General features: G+C 41.8%; 2 protein-coding genes across 3 annotated transcripts in view; one reads left to right on the forward strand and one right to left on the reverse strand.

Moving 5' to 3' along the window:
• The first annotated feature begins 6,188 nt into the window (after positions 1–6,188).
• On the forward strand, positions 6,189–8,786 carry sp5l (Sp5 transcription factor-like). Its single transcript, XM_068598113.1, has 2 exons — positions 6,189–6,551; positions 6,932–8,786. Exons 1-2 carry the CDS (start codon positions 6,498–6,500, stop codon positions 7,976–7,978), a joined length of 1,101 nt encoding a protein of 366 aa, XP_068454214.1. The 5' UTR covers positions 6,189–6,497; the 3' UTR covers positions 7,979–8,786.
• A 968-nt stretch (positions 8,787–9,754) lies between these two features.
• The window catches only part of arhgef25a (Rho guanine nucleotide exchange factor (GEF) 25a), a 31,314-nt gene continuing 21,078 nt past the window's right edge, over positions 9,755–19,990 (reverse strand). Inside the window, exons 4-16 of one of the 2 annotated variants that reach the window (XM_068598354.1) lie at positions 18,782–18,906; positions 18,363–18,429; positions 17,569–17,672; positions 17,381–17,450; positions 15,882–15,971; positions 15,140–15,232; positions 14,672–14,722; positions 14,484–14,561; positions 14,169–14,360; positions 13,746–13,926; positions 13,040–13,269; positions 12,663–12,797; positions 9,755–11,723 (exon numbers count right to left, since the gene is read on the reverse strand). In XM_068598354.1, coding sequence (XP_068454455.1) covers positions 11,601–11,723; positions 12,663–12,797; positions 13,040–13,269; positions 13,746–13,926; positions 14,169–14,360; positions 14,484–14,561; positions 14,672–14,722; positions 15,140–15,232; positions 15,882–15,971; positions 17,381–17,450; positions 17,569–17,672; positions 18,363–18,429; positions 18,782–18,906 — 1,539 coding nt within the window. In that variant the 3' untranslated portion in view covers positions 9,755–11,600. Of the gene's footprint in view, positions 11,727–12,662; positions 12,798–13,039; positions 13,270–13,745; positions 13,927–14,168; positions 14,361–14,483; positions 14,562–14,671; positions 14,723–15,139; positions 15,233–15,881; positions 15,972–17,380; positions 17,451–17,568; positions 17,673–18,362; positions 18,430–18,781; positions 18,907–19,990 lie in introns of both variants that reach the window. The other variant, XM_068598353.1, reaches the window with a different exon arrangement.

Below are 19,990 nucleotides of genomic sequence, written 5' to 3' on the forward strand. Positions count from 1 at the left end.
TGTTAAACATGAGCATACAGAACATTAGAGAATCCATTCTTTTGATAACTGGTGTGATTTCATTCCTATTTCCTTCTGGAGTCAGTCCCATCTGAGTACAGTAGTTTAGATCAGACGCTGGTATCACGGTGACAGGTGCTCACATCGCTCACAGCCACAACAAAGCTATGAGATCAATTGGCAGGGGTCCCTGCATGCTACAATACCCACATTGAATTGATGGCTCTAAATGATATTGTCAAGCGTTGCAGCTAATTATTTACCTCTGTTCATCTTTGTCTTAATGCGTATGGAGACACTTCATGATTGATAATCCCATTGTTTCTTTTTTTTTGTTCTCCGCGTTTGCTTTTTTATTATTCATTTTATGTGGCATTGTACAGACAGGCAATTGTAGGGAATTCATCTTTTAAGGGAGTTTACACAGCAAACCCTATGAATAAGCAATACTTTTTTTCCTTGGTAAATTAGTTATCATTAATTTTAAATGTTGTGTTGGGGATATGTATTAACATAAACGCATTGGGCTCAGAAAGGGTGTGACAGTGGGCACCAACAGGAAATTCAGATAGGATGTCAGACAACTGACAGAGACACTGTCAGTGTCTTTTATTAAACAGCAATCAACATTATGAGCCAAGTATGTTAAGGGTAAGGAATTTGAAACAAATAGTGAATATGTACAGAATACACATATATAAATAACAAATATGGAGATTAAATTGTGTTAAAAAATGTAAAAACAAATATAATAGATATTACATGGACTCGATGACTACAAGAGTGGTACAAATTCACTCATCTAACTTTCGGCAACAAATCGAATAAGTGTGTTGAACTAGTCCTTTAACTCTAGTAAACGACTCCGTTTAGTTCGCTGTAACAGAGAGCTGTAAACCGTACTCCAGGCTTTACTAGTAGCGGTGTCACACATTATCTCGTGATTGACTACACATCTTTTCATGCCACGAGTCTCTCTTTTTCCAGATCAAACGTCATATTTTATAGGCTGAAACCTTCAAAGCATGTCATTTCCTGTTGAGATGATGAAATGATTATGAAGCAGTATGAAAGTGACATTTGGCAGATGGACTGTATCCATCTTTATCACTACAGAGTTCCTGTACGACTTTCCTTTGATAAAACATGAAACACATCCTGTGCTCAGATTTCCAGGTTGTGACAAGTATTTCAGCTTCAGCACCGATATATAGATCTAAGTGAAGTTATTGTGAGTGGATTAAACTCAAAGATCATGCTAGTTTTGAGGTTTCTAAAGACTAAAATCTCTTGCATGATAAAACTTATTGACTTAACTTGGCTTGCCATATTCAAGATTTTAATAGATCAGTAGATCTCAGTTAATGTTATACAACATTGCCACTAAAGGCAGTGATTTCTTCAATCCATGTCTTTTATATACTTCACCTCCATCTTCCCCGGCTTTCTCTCTCTCTCCCCCTCTGTCTTTCGTCTCTGGGAGTATGGGTGCATGTCAAGTGATTGTTGAATTGAAATATTGATGTGGAGTATCAAAGCGTGGCGTAGCACTCCTGTGTTTCCAGAACTAACCACGAAGCGCTTTGATCAGATACTCCTGTGATCTGACTTCTGAAGTTGTTAAGAGTGCTGGAAAACAAAATGCAAACAAACTTCAAGTGCTCTTGGTATTGATAAAAGTTTTCTTTGACAAGTGGAGATGCGTGCTGTCTGCCCAAGACTGGAGATTTTGGGGTTTTCGTACATGCTAATGGACAAGAGATGAGGGAATTATTGTAGATTTCTACATCTCACACACCCAGCAATGTAAACGGTAGTGCAGGGCTGGCAATCCTCACAGAGCCCTGCTGCGATGTCAAGACGCTCGGGTAGTAACGCTATAACATTGAATTTCTGGGATTTGTTGTTTAATTTTTCTTCGATTCGGATCAAACGGGTTAGAATTTACCAGTTTATTTGGTTTGCCAATAAAAAGAAATATTCAAATAAAATAAAGTGAGCGCTTTAAATAAAAAAAAAATCTTTTTTTATTTTTGAACGTTAGCTTAGCTAACGAATTATACATTCGCACCAGCGTATATGGCGTCCACAATTTTGGGTAACTGTACAATTTGGGATTAAAAAAAAAGAAAAAAAAGGAAACCATCAGACACGGCTTAAGAGAAAATGGGATTGAGGTCAATGAGGCTTGCTCAGCTAAAGCAACAGTACATGGTCATTCATTATTCCACAAATTCTGTTCGTCAGTCATGTATCTCAGCCAGAGTTAAAACCTTCTCAAGCAACTTGGGAATCCAAAATGGAGTACTGAAAATATATACGTTTTGAATATCTGATTTTAATTGAGGTAGTGGTCCTGGAATAATTCATCATTGCATTGTATCTTTCATTGGTCGCAGAAGAAGTTTATTTTTCCATCATCCTTTTAGAAAACTAATAATGTTACTTAATATTACAAAATAATATGTTGAAAGATGCAAGGTGCAGAAGTAACTTTTAGGTTAGTTGAGTTTAGTTAAAATGTCTCAATGGACTGACATGAAATGAACCGAGGTGGGAGCAAACGGGCTTTTACAGTTTTCCGTCTCCACAATGTTCATTAATGGAGGAGCACATGCATCTGCACAGATGACGCAGCACAACTGATAAGTAATGTGAGTGAAGTGAAAAGTTTCAACGTAGCGTCGTGATCCTTGTGATGTGCAAATCTTCCAACGTACCATTGAGCTAGCTGCATAAGATGAGGTAAGCCTTACCAATATGCCTGACTCTAAACATCAATCTCTCTGCCACTCCCTCTCAAACACTCATAAACAGACCCAAACATGTCCAACTCAATAGGAAACAGGAAAGAGACTCCTGAATGAAGTTGTAGCACTGTAAAGTCCAGCTGTTGGAGTTGCTCCTCGTCCCAATGAAACTAAGTGTCATGGTAATCACACCCCATCTTGTCCTGTCTTGGAGTCGAATGGTTAAAGAGCGGAGCACTACAGTTGGCAGCAGTCTTTCACATGCTGTCTGTCTCCTCCATTAGGCCACATTTGTCACATGAGAGCCATTGAGTCAGCACGGGGCTGTAAAATTGCCTTTTTGACATGGCCACCAGCACAAAAGCCGCTCTCCTCTGTGGTCGCCCTTTTTGAGTGCAGATGGTCAAGACAGCTGGGACAATTTAGTGATCTGAGACTTTTAAACTGCCCCGCAGGCATGATAAAAACAGCATGAGTAGCCACTTGCATATTCTACGTTCTGAGTTTGAGAATAAGAATATGTCTGCAACAAAAACAGCACCATTTGTTTTTAACAATGAACAAAAGGACTGAAAAGAGTTTTCAGATCATTACGCTATCACTAAAAGCCCTGTTGAGTTTTAATGCGTGTTCTGCTTTTCTTGGATGTAATTTCTGTTCAGAAATTGGTGCTCGAGAGCGTCTGCATCGCCTTGTTGGGATTTAGCCCTGTGTTAGTTTTGATGTTGAATTTTCTGGTAGCCACCCAGTCGGAGCAGCCGTGTAATGTATGACGGAGCGGACCTGATTACCAGCAATCTCACCAGCTGTTTAATGAACACAGGGACCTCTTTCTCCGGAATGAGTTTTCCCTTGAATACTGTGGAAGCTGTATCCAGGTCTATTTAAATGAGGTAACATGGGGAAGGTAAGCACCACCACATGAGCATTGTTTTCACAGTTCAAAGTGAGGAGAGAGTACTTTGCACTTCAAAGCCACTCATCTGGGAGGCAGTACAGTGGGGGTGGGGTGGTGTGGGGGAGAGGGGACAGGAAATAAGAATCAGGGTAATTAACAACTTCTGCTCCGTAATAAACCAGAGACATAACAGTATACCTCTGCCTCCAAGACACACTCCTATTTCCAAGTCCTCCACTCTCTTTACCTTTACTACTGTTTTCTTTCATCCTAAATGTTTTTCTTTAATTAGGAATTAGACTATTTACCTCATGTTGCAGTTACATCACACATATAAATATTTGCATGGTGGAGATTTGTATTTTACTAAATCAATGCATTTTATTTATTTCAATGTATTTTAACGGCACTATGGGCCTGCATATGTTCAATCTTTCTGAATTGATTTATTTTGTATTTCTATATGAAGCCTGAAGCATTAGGCAACATTTGGACAATTATAATTCATCAAGAGGAATCTTTTACTTTTGCTAAATCTAATGGGCTAATTATTCATGCCTAACATCCTGCCTGCAATTATTTTTATTTCTTATGGATAAATATTATTGTTGTGTTTTAATTCCGACACATTACCTCTGTTTTGCCCTCCACTAACATAAACACAATCTGTGTGATCTATGAGCACGCACGTCTGCGCGTCATTGCGGATCTGGGGAAATTTGTTTCAAGGTGTCAAGGACAGAAAGAAAGTTGCATTCTGTCCTTTCATACTAATAACTTTATAAAGGCCCAAACCGAATGGTACAGTTTAGTGATCGCCGAATCATCGATCAATTTTTTTTTAATTTAAAGCTTTAAAGTCTAACAATTACATCCAAGTAGAATACAGGAACAGTTGCCTGTTTAAATGTTAAGTATACCTTTTTTTGTAAATGTATTTTAAGGTTTTGTAAATGTAGCTCGAGGTATGTTTATCTAAGGATCACAGAGGGATCCAGAGAGAGGGAGCAGCAGATAAGTGAGAAACTAAGAATTTACATGAGAAACAGGTTCCCAGCCTGGATTTAAACTCTTAACATTGTAATGGTGAACAGACTTACAGAATGAGATTAAGCCTCAATCTGCATTTAATGGAGCAGATCTGAAGCGGCCTCTACTTGAACTCCGAAATGTGAGAATGTCACACAGGGCAGTCTATTTGACATGTCACCCACTGGTGAGAACTCTGGGGCTTTGATTGAGTTTTATCAATTAGCTTTGTGAGGGAAAATACTGTTACTGTCTTCATGGTGTGGTGAGCCTCACGCCTGACCGGACGGGGAGCTGCCTGCAGCACATCAAGGAACAAAAAGCCTGTGTCATCGGGAGGAAACTAAAAAAGACAATAAAATAAATTACCTCCAAACTGTAGTCTACGTATTTATTTTTTATGCTCATCTACTGATAAATCCCTAAAGAAGAATTTGATTAGATAGATGTATACTTCATTCATCCCCAAGAGGCAAGATATTTATTACATACAAGATATCGGGAGTGAAAAATACTCAATATATACACTGCATATACTTTGCATTTTTGCACTTTTTTATTGTTTAATTTCCGGAATAAATACGCTCTGCTATCATTATATATATATATATGTATGTGCAAAAATGCTAAGTAAATGCAGTGTATATTAAGTATAAGTATTTTGCATTGACTTCAAAAGTGCATGTGTTATGAATTGTAAGCAGACATTTCATTAAAAATAACATAAATCTCGTTGACCTAAAGTGTCCATACTTTGTTGCATTAAGTCGTACAGGATGTATGATGACAACAAGGAAAATATACTTAGTATACATTCCTGTGAGTATAAATTCATTATACAGATTACTTTTTATTTGACTTAATGTATGTTGACTGGATCATGCAGTTTATATACATATAGTTCATATATATATCATATAGTTTGGCCACCTTTTGTAATGCAAAACCGTATTACACTGACTTGCCAAAAATATAATATCCATGTATTTACTATTTCACTTGAATTCCCACAGCAGAGTTGAAGCAGTATGCAAATACTCCCAGAGTGCAAACATATTTTGACTAAGCTGGCTATATTAATCTTAGATCTTTTAACAGACTAAGCAGTTTGTTCTCCTGCAAAATGTGCTCCTAAATGTGAAAGTTAAAAGTTGCTGAAACTCTAATTGTGAATACTTTGAAATGTTTTCCAAATGAAAAAGTTGTGTGGGTTTATTTTAAAACTTAAAGAAGTAGGGGAAAAAAAACACGAGATGTCCAAAGAGGTCTAAATAGAAACTCTATCATGTACACAGGCTATTACAGGAAAGAATCCAAATCTTTTTTTAGAACAATTGGAGGAGGAGTCAGCTCTTGGGGTCAGCATTTGGTTGAAATTGAGTAAAATTATGAGTAGCCCACCCCTTCACCTCCCAACCCCCCTTCCTTCCACACATCTCCTCTATTGACTCACTCTCCTGCATCATATCGGAGACCCCGTTGAGAGGATCTTTTCTCTCTATAAAGAGAAGATGCAGCTCAGGCGCCTTTGAGATGATCGCAAGGATTTACTGCGCGCCACTCTGCACCCAACTTCAGACGCGTCAACAGCGAATCCTCTGGACTGCGAGCGCACTAGAAAGTATTTACGTAGTGGACTGAGGGACATTTGAATGACGCGGGATTTCCCAGTGTACTCTGCCAAAGCCTCTCAGTCACCCGAGACCCGAATGTGAGCATCTTTTCTCTCCTGCGCTCCGAGCTTTGTACTTTAGACTTCGCGTCGTCGCCTCCCGGCGCAGTTGGTGTTGCAGGTGCGTGGAGAAGCGGCGCGAGGACAGATGGCTGCGCTGGCGATACAAAGGACTGACAACTTTTTACACACCTTTTTACAGGTTGGTTGTATATTTCACACATTGCACGTGGATGTGTTATCTGATTTACTGGCGGTGGAAACTCCGCAAGTTGTGAGTAACGAATGTTTATTGCTGCACGTGCTGGATCTGCGTGAAACATCATCCAACTTGTTTTAGTGGTACAATGATACATATATAATATTAATAACGTATCAAAAGAGGCAAGTTCGACCAAACAATCAAGACGACAGTAAATTGAAAATCGATTTGTTTAAACTCTTTGGGTACATATATTGACATTCTCTAAAGGTTTTAATATAATTTAATAAAAAAAAATCTATTTAATACAAACAAAGCAGATTTAAAACTTTTAGTTGCACACTTGGCTTATGATGTATGTTTTGTGTATCTCCAACCAGGACCGGACGCCCAGCTCGTCTCCAGAGGGAGCGCCCAACGCCCTCTCCTTCCTGGCCACCACCTGCAGCCAGGCCTGGCAGGTTGGAGGCGCTATGGGCTCAGAAGGCTCCCAGTTCCCCTACGAAAGCACCGTCAGCTCCACGTCAGGAATGTTTCAGCTCTGGAGCAACGACATGGCGCCCAGCACAGCCCTCAGCACACACCAGATGACCTTCACGGTACCAAAGGTGCAGTTCCCGGGACACATGCAGCCCGGTCTGGGTCACCATCATCACCACCACCCCCATCACCACCACCACCACCACCACCATGAGCTTCCTCTCACCCCTCCGGCTGAACCTCCCTCTTCCTACTCTTTCGAACTCTCCCCCGTCAAAGTGCTGTCCTCGCAGCCGCAGGCCACCGGCCCCTATTATCCTCAGCACAATAGTGTGGGACAAAACTTCCCCAGCTTCATCCAGAACTCAGCCAGGCACCACCTGCCTGGAGGCCACGTGGACGAAGGGCAGCAGTGGTGGAGCCTACCCCAAACCAACGCCACCCCCACCAACCACCCCTTCTCCCTCGGCAGACAGCTGGTTTTGGGCCACCAGCCCCAGATAGCTGCTCTTCTCCAAGGCACCTCCAAGGGCCTGCTGAGCTCCACGCGCCGCTGCCGCCGCTGCAAGTGCCCCAACTGCCAGGCAAATGGCGGGGGGTTGGAGTTCGGAAAGAAGAGGCTGCACATCTGCCACATCCCGGAGTGTGGCAAAGTGTACAAGAAGACCTCTCACCTCAAGGCACATCTGCGCTGGCATGCCGGGGAGAGGCCCTTCATTTGCAACTGGCTCTTTTGCGGGAAAAGCTTCACCCGTTCAGACGAGCTCCAGCGGCACCTGCGCACACACACCGGAGAGAAGCGCTTTGGGTGCCAGCAGTGCGGCAAGAGGTTCATGAGGAGCGATCACCTCTCCAAACACGTCAAGACCCACCAGACCAGGAAAAGCCGGTCTGGGCAGCCCTCACAGAGCACGGACCCTCTGCTCACCAATATCAAAAGAGAGTGAGCGCTGTGATCAAATCATTCAAAAATAATAATCAACAATGAACAGACTGTGTGACTTACACTTACCGCCATAGGTTTGCACTCAAGGGTGAGCATCAAGCGGCCCGGAAATCTTCTCTTGTCAAAGCCCTACTTTTGACTTCAAGTAGTACAACAACATATATTTAAAGACCATTTTTAATCAAAGTAATTGTGTGCCATATGAGGCACCTTTGAAGAATACTTGAAGACTTTTTCAGTGATATTGTGAGAGTTTTGCTGAATTCAGTGTAATGCCACACAATCAGATTTCCCCTGAAACATATTTTATGCCTTTAACAATTATAGTTGGGTTTGAATTTCAACTGATGTGAAAAATCGCAGAATTCATTTTGTAAATATTTTTAGAAGGATGTGACAGAAACCAGAGAAATCCAGCAAGGTTTATCTTTACATGTTGTCCATATTGTGTTCAAAATAAATGTATGCCTTAGTACAGCGAAATGTTGCTGTAAAAAAAAACAAAAAAAAAACAAAAAAAAACATTCCTGCCCTTGTTAACGGGTTCAAAATATAAATATGCTTCTGTTGCTATTCATTAGATTTTTATTCCAAAAGATACCCCCATTTGTCAGCTTTAAGGTTGGGATGTTTTTTGAAATGTAAGTCTTTGATCTACAGATGTATCTTGTCTGCTCTTAAGCAGTAATGTGAAGCGCCGTTGCTCCAGATTAGCAAACATTTGAAATGTTCCAAATCTTTGTAAATTATGTACAAATACCATTAACAATTTTATTAGGGTTATGGCCGCATGTAAATTTGAATAAACATTGTCCTTGCTGAAACAAATCCCTGTTTCTAATAATGTCATTTACATTACATACTTTGGCGATTGATTGTGAAGTAAATCTAGGGTTGACTGTGACAGTCGATGGTTTTAACCCTCTCAGCTCATTCACTATGTGTGAAGCTCTAATGCCCCGGAGCTCCTTAAGATCCAACATTTTATTTAAATGATAATTTGATTGCTTTCAGAATACAAATGCTGCTCATTGTGTTGTTGGTGTGAAGGAAGAAGCTCCAAAAGAAGCCCTAACATGGTGGGCTGTTCAAAGATTTTCACACCTCAAAGTAAATAGTCAATCCATTGATGGGGTTGTTTGTCTCGCCTGCTGCAATCAAGTTCACAGTCATGTGGCTTTTAATGAGTGTTTTCTTTCTCTCAATGGAGAAGATTGAGTCAACAGATGCAACAGAGGGCACTGGAGAGGAATTCCCTGTGAATGGGACCCCTGTTGCTGAGACCCCCTCAGTGGTGACAGGAACTCCCTTTGATTTTGCACCCTTGTGAAAGTTTATACCCCCTCCGTCCCCAACCTCCATATATCACAGTCGTGTTACGATCGGCCCTGCTTTACTGCCCAGAATGGGGCTTTATTCAAAGGGCCAGCCAACCAGATGTCTGCTCATCCAGGGGTTTCTTCTCTTTGTTTTTAATCCTGTTTGAACTTTCTGTAAGGGGGATGCCACAGCAAGCGGAGTGCTTTGCCTTTGTCTTCTTCAGAGGCTCCCAAAAGTGGAGCCCGAAGACTTCCATTGAAGTAATACTAAAGTTGCATTAAAAATTAAATTAATAAGAAAGAAGCACTGTGAGAATGTTAATGGGTGACAGCAATCGTCATCATGAGGGGTTCAAAATGAATTTACAGGATAAAAAAACCTTCAATGTAGATATTAAAAGTATAGTTTTAATCTAGAGATTAAGAAGATAAAAACAAACACTGCACATCGTTTCAAAAAGACATTTTTTATTTGATATTATACAACAGTTCCTACTCAATCGTACATGGCATTAACCAACCCTCTCCTGGTTTTATGTCCTTGCTTTTGGTTCTCTGTAGTGGTATTATTTTGTATTAAAGAAACACTGTCTGATCAGTAGTTCCCATGAAAAACACCAGTTCACGTTAACTGCAGATGGATTCTGTGAGATGGCTGCACTCACATCTCCGTTTACTTTGTGTAATAATGGTGTCTCGGACAGATTATTGAGCAGCTTTAGCTTCATTGTGAGCACTGAAATATGAGGCCTATAGATCTTTGGTGCAGCTGTATGATCTAAACTAAACTGAAAGTGAAAGCCTTGTGGGGACCTCTGCTGGCCACAGAGCAGAACTGACCTGATATTAACAGGATAGCCTTCTTCATCGTCTCCACACTCCTCGTTTTGTCACTTAGGAGTTGACGATCAAGATAGCAACACAGATATCTACGATTGTTTTGTGAGTTGTAGCCAACGGAAATAAGTAAGAGCATTAAACGTTGTGGCAAGCTGCTTTTTTGGCACTGTTGTCTGAGGGAGCATGCAGATTCATCAGCATCACTCTGTTTATCAAGCAACATATCCTCCTTCATTTAACCAACTGAAACGATAACACTTCTTGGCACATCTGGGCCGTACTTCATCTTAGAAGTGGAAATGTACGATTGCCTTTATGGTATGCACTGTACAGTATTTAGTCCGTGAGGGCAAAAGCTAACAGCGAGTATAGAAATGGTGCACAGCCATGACAACAGTGGACTAAAAAAACAACAATTTGTATTATTTTCAACCAATGCACTTTTAAGGACATGTGCCCCCCACCCTTTCCCCCTCCCAAAAAAAAAAAACACAAGCACTCTCCGGCCTGTAAAGAAAGTCAATCACCAAGGAGATGTTGCATGCAACACTTTGGGTCAGCACTGCAGTCCCTTTGAATGCACCTACTGTTTCCCGCAACTCTGGAGTTGCCCAAAGAGCAAAAACTATTCAGAAGTGACGTCATACTCGCAGAGAACCTCTAAGGGGCTCCCTCACACCTTTTTTTTTTGTCCAGATCAAACAAGGGCCAATCAAACGGAATAAGAGAGCACACAGGGGCTCCCAACGCTGTTGCAAGAAGGAAAGTTCTTCACTTTCATTTGAAATTCAAGTGAGCGAAGTCCTTGTGGCTTGTTCACATCAAGTGTTCGGGCTTTTTGCGTTCTTGTCGACACAAACAGCAAACTCAGTTGTCAGCAGGGGAATGACAAAATGTACTAGTCTTCACAATGGGGAATAAGAAAAAGGAACTTGATCAAGGAAATTTACCATAGGGTACAAGAGGTGCCACGGCCACTACTTGCACACTCTCATGCACTCGAACACATTCACACATCTTTGCGTAAAGATACATTCAGGCACACATGTAACTCCAGTGACCGCCCCAATTAGGAATGGATATTTCTTCAAACATATTCCCCCTGCCCTTTGAAGAGAGAAGAGTATGGGGTACAAACTCTCAAAAGGTAAAAAGCGCTGAGTGTCCTTTGAGTTTTTTCCCTCCGAACCCAGAAACATCTCACTGGGTGGTGTTCATGTACATTCGAGGTGGCTAAGGCTAGTCACCTCGCATTGAATGGCTCTCTCAAAACAAGAGCAAAGTCGTTTCATAGTTGCAGTCCATAATTCCTTCATATGTTCCTTCAGAGTCCTCCAGAAATAATCACTGAGCCATGTAAGGCATCAGCTTGGCATCAACAGACAGTAGAGAAGTCTTCTTGTCTCCACAGCTGCGGCGTTAGCTGCTGTCCTCTTGACCCGGGAGGAGAGATTGCAACAGAGTTTAAAGGTCATCCTCGGCTAGCTGAGCCAGGTTGCTGGGGCGTCGTCCAGCCAAGGGGCCAGACAGTGAAGCCTGGCTCCCAGCATCCGCAGCCTGAACCCTACGGCAGCCCTCTCCTGCTCTCTGCTGGGGATGGAGTGAACATTCATCACTGATATAAAGTACTCACATATCAAGTAATACAACTGTATTTAAAAAAATAAATACTTTTACACCAAACAGTCACAGTTTATTCATTTTAAGCCACAGTCCAAAAAATGAACTGGCCATCTATTCAACTCCGCACAAGTATAGGAAACACTTATCTGTTGATAGGCATCTGTCTCTCTCTGACTTCCTTGTAAAGCTTAACCCGCTTCCTGTTTTATTGTGTACAAAGTCTAACCAACCAGAGAGAGAGAGAGAGAGAGAGAGAGTGAGAGAGAGAGAGAGAGAGGCCGAGCGACTACTGCTAGCCTGTCATCACTGCCTCACTGAGCATAACAGCCTAATGATGACAGGAGACTTCACTAATGGTAATTTGAAGCCCAACAACAAGATGTTCCCATTGTTGACTGACCAGATGGTTAAAACTTCAAAGCAAAGCCAGACAGGCCTGAAATGGAAAATTACATTTTTTTTGTGCAAAACACTGAGATGTGAGAATTCCCCTTCGTTCTATTCAACTAATTAAAACGAGTGCATTGTTATCCATTTCCTTCATGAAAAAAAAATATATATTGATTCCTTTTTCATCCAATAGGGGGAGAAATAACTCTTCTTATGACTTAACAAATCCCTTCATCGCATGTGTCTAAACAAATGGATACCATTTACTAAAGTCTTTCATCTTTTAATTACCCTTAATGAGCACATTGTAATAACTGTTAGATGTTGTACAATGGCTCATTATTTCCCGGGGGTTAGCTTCCTGTGGCTTGTTTTGTCATTCATTTTCCCAATGCTGTGATGAATAATGACTGTTCACGATGTCCAGTTGTGTGCAAAATAATTACGTTTTGAAGTTAACATTGCGGCTCCGACATAGGCAGCTTAGTCTCTCATTGCATGCGTATACAATACCTGTGCGCTTTGTGTGGTAGGTGTGTACAGCCCATTTGACACAGTTTGACAGTTTGGCTGATCAGTGAAGCCCAGTTGGACATGTGACGGAGAAACAGTGAGGGAGTCAGCAGGGCATGGCTGGACCACAGTGGGCTGCAGATGCAAACAACAGGAAGGTCACTCACCGACACCGTAGTGCATGCACACAATGCCATTTGCTGCTTTAGTTATCCCATGTGTGCAACAGACTAGTCTCGTGGCCAAAAAAACAAAGCTTAAGAGATGAGCAGGGCTGCCAGTGTCTTATAAATGTAAATGCTGTGTATGAGTGAGTAGTTATTGCAGAATAATGTCCCATATATAGGGCAGAGAAAGAGACAGCTGAAGAAACCTACGTCCCGCAGTGAGTACGTCTCGATGGCTCCTTGGCCCTGGCCCTGGCTGGGCAGGTAGAGCGTGGGCAGGGAGGTGTTGTGAGAGTGAAGGGAGGGCAGCTTATGACGGTCAATAGAGGCAGAAGAGTGTGGCCGCAGGGCACTGGCAGCTGACAAAAGGGGCCTCATGCTGCGACCCAGGCTATTAGACTTGCTCTCACGCCGCTGGTACTCAATAGGGGACTGTAAGGCTGAAAGACAAGGGAACAGACAGTTCTAATACAACTCTGGACCTGGTTCGTGAATGAACTTCTCCTATGAAGACATACTTAGCATGTTGTGTAGCAATGTTGTTCATTATCTATTTATACATCAGCCTCCACTTTTGGATACCCACAGGATGAGTTATGATTAATTAAAACTTCAATCTGCTTACAACTACCTCATAATGTGTTATACATATTTTATGTAATGTTTGCATAGTGCTCATTATTGCTATAAATGGGGTTTACAGTAAAGCCCTTTATCCGTATTGCACAAATAATTCAGTAAAGAAGTCCATTTCCACCCAGAAAAAGGGTGATGAGTTTGGATTAAAACTACTGACGCAAAGTAAAATGTGTATATAAGTTCCAAAGGCCAAGACTACATGGTCAAACAAACAAATCCTCTCATCAAAAATGTTTTATAGATCTGGGAGCTGTGGTGTCGTTCAGCCGGGACTGACCATTGAGGAAGTTGCGCTGGCTATCCAAGATCTTAACAACATCCTTGACCCAAGCCCTGCCGATCTCAGGGGACGAGGGCTGCAGCTGGAAGCGCACCACACTTCCATCAGGGTTGCGGGATGTCAGCACAAAGCGGGCGTCATCCCCGTCCACACTGGGCTCCACCCCCAGGCAGCTCACCTGGAAGCAATCACATCTGATTAGCATTTGTAGAAGTCCATCCAGCTGGGGTGCTCGTTAAATGTGAGCCTCTAAAAAGTCCCTGCTCTGGGATTATGTAACATGTGTTGATTTAGGCAGAGTATAATTAGAGGGGTGTGAATCTGTTGTATAACTCAGAACCTGGGAGTAAAACATGCTTCATAGTTTTTGGAGATTTTATTTTGCTAAAACGGCTCTGACTTCACTGAGGTTCAGCCCACCTTGATGCTGTTCTTAAAGATGTATCCAGGGAGAGAGAAACCTTTCTTCCTGTCGATTGGCTCACTGAAGATGACCAGCTGCTCGAACAGAAAGATGCGTCTTTCCTTGGCTCGGGACAAGAAACCGCTGTCCTGCTCGGTCACGGTGAAGGTGTCTTGCTGGAGCAGCTTGCCCTGGGCTGTGATCTTCCCCTGATACCACAGCAAAGATGAGTACAGTAAACCAAGGAAGTGGTTACGGTTTGATATTCTCGGGCTGAATAGTTGGCATACTTTGAAGAGTCAAGAAGGATTGTTTAAATATCTGAGACATACCTCAAAGCCTTGTAGTCTGCCCACATTCATCATGTCATTGCACCGTTTTGGCACAAAGCACATCACTTCCACTGCTTTCTGTTTAAAAGACCAAAGTGAGTTTATTACAAAGATTACTGATACAAACTATGCCTTTCCTCACACAAATCCTCACTTTAAAGATTATATTTATGAATCAGGACACCCACCTCCAATTCCTCTGTGTCCATCCCAGCTTTGGTGTAATACTTCAGGAAGTCCTGCTCAAATAAACACAGCATGTTCACCAGAGCATTCTGGGTTTACTGCTCAGAGTAAGGTGAGGACATCTGGAGGAGTATTTATGGGTGTTGAACCCATCTTTCATTTGAATGCCAAAGGGCAATGTTTTATATTTAGGCAAAGTTTTATACCAAGGATGTCATTTTATGATAATCTTCAAAGGCGTCCACGTATTATTGTTTCAATCCTATATGGTAATAATCGTATTATGTGATTTGCCTCTTCCTCTTTGGCCGGAAAGTAGCATGAACAGATGCGCCTGGTTTTTGTGCGTGCCTGTATGTTTACAATGCCGTGACTGAACACGCTGTGTCAGACAGCTGCACAACACCAGTATGTAGGTGTATGTGTGAGTGAGAGAGTGATTAACAGCATAGCAGCGCCCTGCTTTTCACCTTGAGCAGCAGCTGGTACTTCATGATCCTCTGCACAGGTTTGATCAGCAGGTCGTTGAGCTGCAGCCTGTGGCCCAGCTGCTGCCGCAACTCCTGACAGCGGAGACGGACACAACAACGCGACACCAGTCAACATGACAGCCACAGCACACAACACTGTGACAGAAGCAATCCTTATAAAACAGCACATCACAACTACTGTATACTACATACCCACATGGCCATGTATAACATAGTGTACAGGGACTGTTGGACATCCATGCGTACTGAAGGGCTTATCAACTACAGACCTGAGGGGCAGGTGAGTGCTCTATCATTGGTATGCAAGTGTTTGTCCATTATCAAAAAGTAGTTCAACAGAAACTTAAAAAAAAACAACTTTCATAATGGAGGTCTCTTCAGTCTATTAGGGAAAAGCCAAAACATTTGCTGGTTTTCATCTTTGAACATGTAATATTTGTCATTTCTCTTCCTGGTAACAATTTTCACAATTTTCTGACATTTTTAGAATGAATGTATATTATATATTTGTTTTTAATTAAAAGAGGTTTTGTAGAACTGTCTATTTACTTATTCCTTATTCATTTGATCTTTTTTCCCTTGGATGTTTTTATCCTTAAGAGTTGTTTTTTTTTAATTTTGTTGGTCGGGGAGGGGGGTCAGTGGGAGAGAGAAAAATGTTAAATGTATCACAATTGCACGGTATTTTTGTGTACTTGCCTAAATAAAAAGAGGTACTTACCTCAAAGTAAGTCTCAATATACTCCGATACGATGTGTTCCGACTTGGGCTTGTTCTGACAGTACACAACATACATGTGCAGACGCCTCTCCTACAAGTCAAACAAACATCTCATTGCAAAACCATGTAGAACATTTCATAAAAATGTGTCACAAAGTGAACAAATACTTTTTTCTTTAATTGCATTACAGATAAATGAAAATGTCTCAGACTTTGTGCAAAAACCTCAACAATCAATGTCTGTGTCTCAGAGCAATGATGATTGGTCTCAGAGTGCGGGGCCTTTGACGCTGACCCTGTCTGGTTAGCGCTTACTCTTCTGTGACTAATTGGCATGGGAGCGCAGATGTGGCCGCTCGGAGAGTCATAATGGAGTTACATGTAGATGAGCATCAGGTTATACATAATTCACCGGGTTTACTCTCAGTGCAACCTGAGCCTTTCAAAGACTGCCAACATAAGGCTGTACCTAGCAACAAGCTGCATGGCTCTGTAACCTAGAGACCCGTGAGCAGCTTCACCTGAATATGGACATTGTGTAACCCTGCACAATATGTCTGCATGTGAAATATGAGCTCTTCCGACTCCCCGCTTTCAGTATACTGGTGTGGCTGCAGTGTTTACATGTTGTGCGGGAGTGAGCACACACATGTTGCATATTGGTGACACAGCCCTTGTTAAAAGCAGATTGGGCTTTCTGCTTTTCATTAAGGCCATGTTCCCAGTTTGCTTGTTTTCAACATTTTACACTATGCTTAGATTTAGTTACAAGTTTATTTATTCCCCCACAGGCTTTTTAAGTTAATTATCCAGTGGGCTGAGCTTTATTGAATTGTTTAAAGAGCTTCAGACAGAGTGAATATAGCACAAGAGAGACAGACATTTAACTTAATCATTGTCACACAAGAAGATAAAGACAAGTTGGGCAAATTACCCATCATGTCTGCTCAGTCTGCATGTGCCACCACTTAACCAATATACATCAATCTAATTGTGCTCCCCCATATGAGCCGTGTGACCCTCTTCCAGTTAAGGCTCTATTCTAAGAACAATATACTTACCAATGAATCTTTTGATGCATGCATCGCTTTGCTTCACATGCTTCAAAGGCTTCATATCAAATAGTGAATGCTGAGGTTTTGTTATTCCTCGTCTTATTCTTGTTATCTTTTCCAGCAGTTTTTGTCCCCTGATGCTTCCAGACCAGTCTGGCCCAAACTAAAAATGGTCCGGTGTGATGTTGGTGTGTATGTGAGTGGTGGCCGAGTACGCTGTTGTAAAAGCACAGCTTGGACTGAGACGTATCAGTAACAAGGAAGTGGAAGGGGAGACGCTGGCAGTTAGTTGAGGGAGAGAGGTACGGCATAAGATAAACAGGAGCTCTGCATGTTTTCTTAGCTCTTTTGAAACTCACGCTGAACAGCACAAGGAAGCAGACCCAGACACTTCCACCGGCGTGTGTGTGTGTACATGTGCGTGTGTGCGCCTATACATACTCACATGTTTAATGAAGAGCTGAGCTAGCCTCTCTGGCTCTGCTATACACTTCTCTAGCTCTCCAAGGAAGTAGCTACAGCGAGAAAACATACACACGCAAGAAAATCATAGTTTGTCTTTCGCTTTGAATGCAATTGGAGCAAACACACGTTTCTCAATCATCAATCAATCCAAAATAATCAGGGACTTACTCTTTATGCCAGTCAAATATTTGGTGAATGTTCCCAAAAACAATCTTGTCTTTTCCCTTCATGTCCTCCGGTATACCTTTGGAGTGCATTGTGGCCATGTAGCCCTGCGATGGAAAATAACAGAACTGCTGATGTCTGTTCACACCAACAAAAAACAGCAACGGGCTCTGAATCCCACCAGTAAATACAGCTGGATTGTTCTAACACACAGCAGCTAATATGTTTTTATTCAAGTTTAGATGTCCAGAATTCTTCTCTAAACCAAAATAACTCCATCTATTAAAGACACCCGTAAGATGGATCGCCTCGCAACATAATACCCTTGAAGATAATAATTCACAAAATCTGCTTAAGACTGGAGACAGCGGTATGGCGGCAGACCAAAGTATGGAGGAAAGTGTAGGAATTGTGATAAGGATTTTGGGCCGTCTCTGACAGACTGAGTGAATGACAAACTCACATACGTTTTCTTTTTACTTTTACATACTGCAGCCCTTACACAATACTGTTGCATACCACTTTGTCATAACACGGCACCTTGAACTTTGGCCCTCTTGCTCATATATCTCCTACTCTGAGGATTAAGGGTCAGAATGACCAGAAAAACATGCTGGATGGCATATTTTAACATGCGACCGGACGCAATAGGACAAATTCCTATTTTGGCATACTGGATTGTACATCTTGGGACATGCTCAACCTTTTTCCTGACATAGTATGGTCATATAGGTATTGGTACACACAGTAAATCCCCTTTTTTCTGTCAGGGCAGATTGTGTGGTTGTGAGGTTTACCTCCACTATGAGCCCCAAGTCCACCACATAGTGCTTCTCTGTCTCAATAAGCTCCATCAGTACATACCTGTAAAGATAAAAGGAGGCAGATTAGTGTCAGTTAAGCTACCAAATTTAATTTGCACACTGCAAAAATCGTGTGGTAGCTCCTGCAGTAAAGTGAACCTTGAGTTAAGATTATCTGCATTTCTTTCTGTGTCACTGTCAATGCAGACGAGCATATTATTCGAGAAATGTGGAGAATAATGATTCCAACAAATAGATAAATATTTGTCTGGGGTCACGGTGTTTTTTGGGGAAATTTCTCTGGAAATCAGCGACTGCTTCTAAAGATGACACAAACTAGCATAGGGCTGCTATGAGGATTATCACGGGAGATAAATGATGCATTTGGTACTTTACATTGATAAAAAACATACATGCTTTTCTCTAAGGCACTCCTTCTCTCCTCCTCAGTGTCGGCCGCAGCTGACCATTGGCTGGAGGTGTCGTCCATCAGGACAGAGCCGCTGTCATCTGGCAAAACACTGATGGACTGAGTGTCCTGAGGAGACGGAGACAAACAGACGGAGAAACTGTTTATCAAAGGTCCTTTGGCAGTAATGGGGATCATGCCAGGAATAAAGAAGGCCAAAGGAGATAAAGAGCAAAAGAGAGACGATAATGATGCAGGTTGCCAAGGTGACCAGAAAGCGCGGAGAGACACGAGGAGCAGAGATTGAAGGATAAGAAGATCAGATTCAGATTGTCACCGTTAATGGTCCGTGCTGTGCACATCAGCCACAGATTGATGGAGAGAAAGAGATTAAAAGATAAAGAGTTGAAGGCTCCCAAGCTGTCGGAGATGACAAATAAAGCTGTGGAGCTTCTCGATGGAGTTTGGGCTTCGGAAGGAGATGAGTGCAGTTACATTTCTGATTTACGTGTAAATGAATACGTTATATATTTTCCATTTTGTCACCTGAGGATTCAAACCAAGACATCACATCACTGTGTCTTTCTTGTCTATTTCTGCGTCTACTAAAACCAAAAGAAATGCATATTTGACCAAGGTTACTCTGATCTAATGGATTGTTTTCATAACTTACATGACCTCCTATTCATGCTTTTTCCTGGAATTGATACAATTTCCTGTGGGGGTCCTAGTGCAAATATAGAGCCATTGTGCATGCGGAAACAAAGCCTGCAAAGACTAAAATCATCACTAACTCGATACAAGACCAACATGTTTGTCTTGTTTCTATTTTTTTATTTGTCTTGCACAATAAGCCATTTATATGGTTGTACAATGAGTCACAGGCCCCCCTCTGTTCAATTGTGTGCTTACAAAAGTATTTGCCTCTATTTTTAGCCTTACTGCTCAGCGTTTTTTTTTTTAGGCTAGTCACTCTCTTCTGACTGTGTAAACTTATAGGAGCAGCCGTCTGTCCTCACCTAGCTCCCCATGTCCAATTGTCCTAGTCATGCATAACCTCCCCACCTTAAACACATACACAGACCTGCACACACACTCCAGACATGCAGCTAATCCCCTGACAGGCAGCTACCCCACGGCGAAATACATGGGCTACATTGATCGAATAGATCGACTTAAAGTAAGTGGAAAATGCTAAAGAATATTTTCCAGT

Source organism: Clinocottus analis, unplaced genomic scaffold (genome assembly GCF_023055335.1).
Source record: "Clinocottus analis isolate CAN_PGR_092001 unplaced genomic scaffold, fCliAna1.0.p SCAF_4, whole genome shotgun sequence".
In the NCBI taxonomy this organism is placed as follows: domain Eukaryota; kingdom Metazoa; phylum Chordata; class Actinopteri; order Perciformes; family Cottidae; genus Clinocottus; species Clinocottus analis.

Coding starts and splice junctions, on each gene's coding strand:
- sp5l (XM_068598113.1), top strand. CDS start 6,498: ATGGCTGCGCTGGCGATACAAAGGACTGACAACTTTTTACACACCTTT. Junction 6,552..6,931: donor TTTTACACACCTTTTTACAG/GTTGGTTGTATA, acceptor ATCTCCAACCAG/GACCGGACGCCCAGCTCGTC.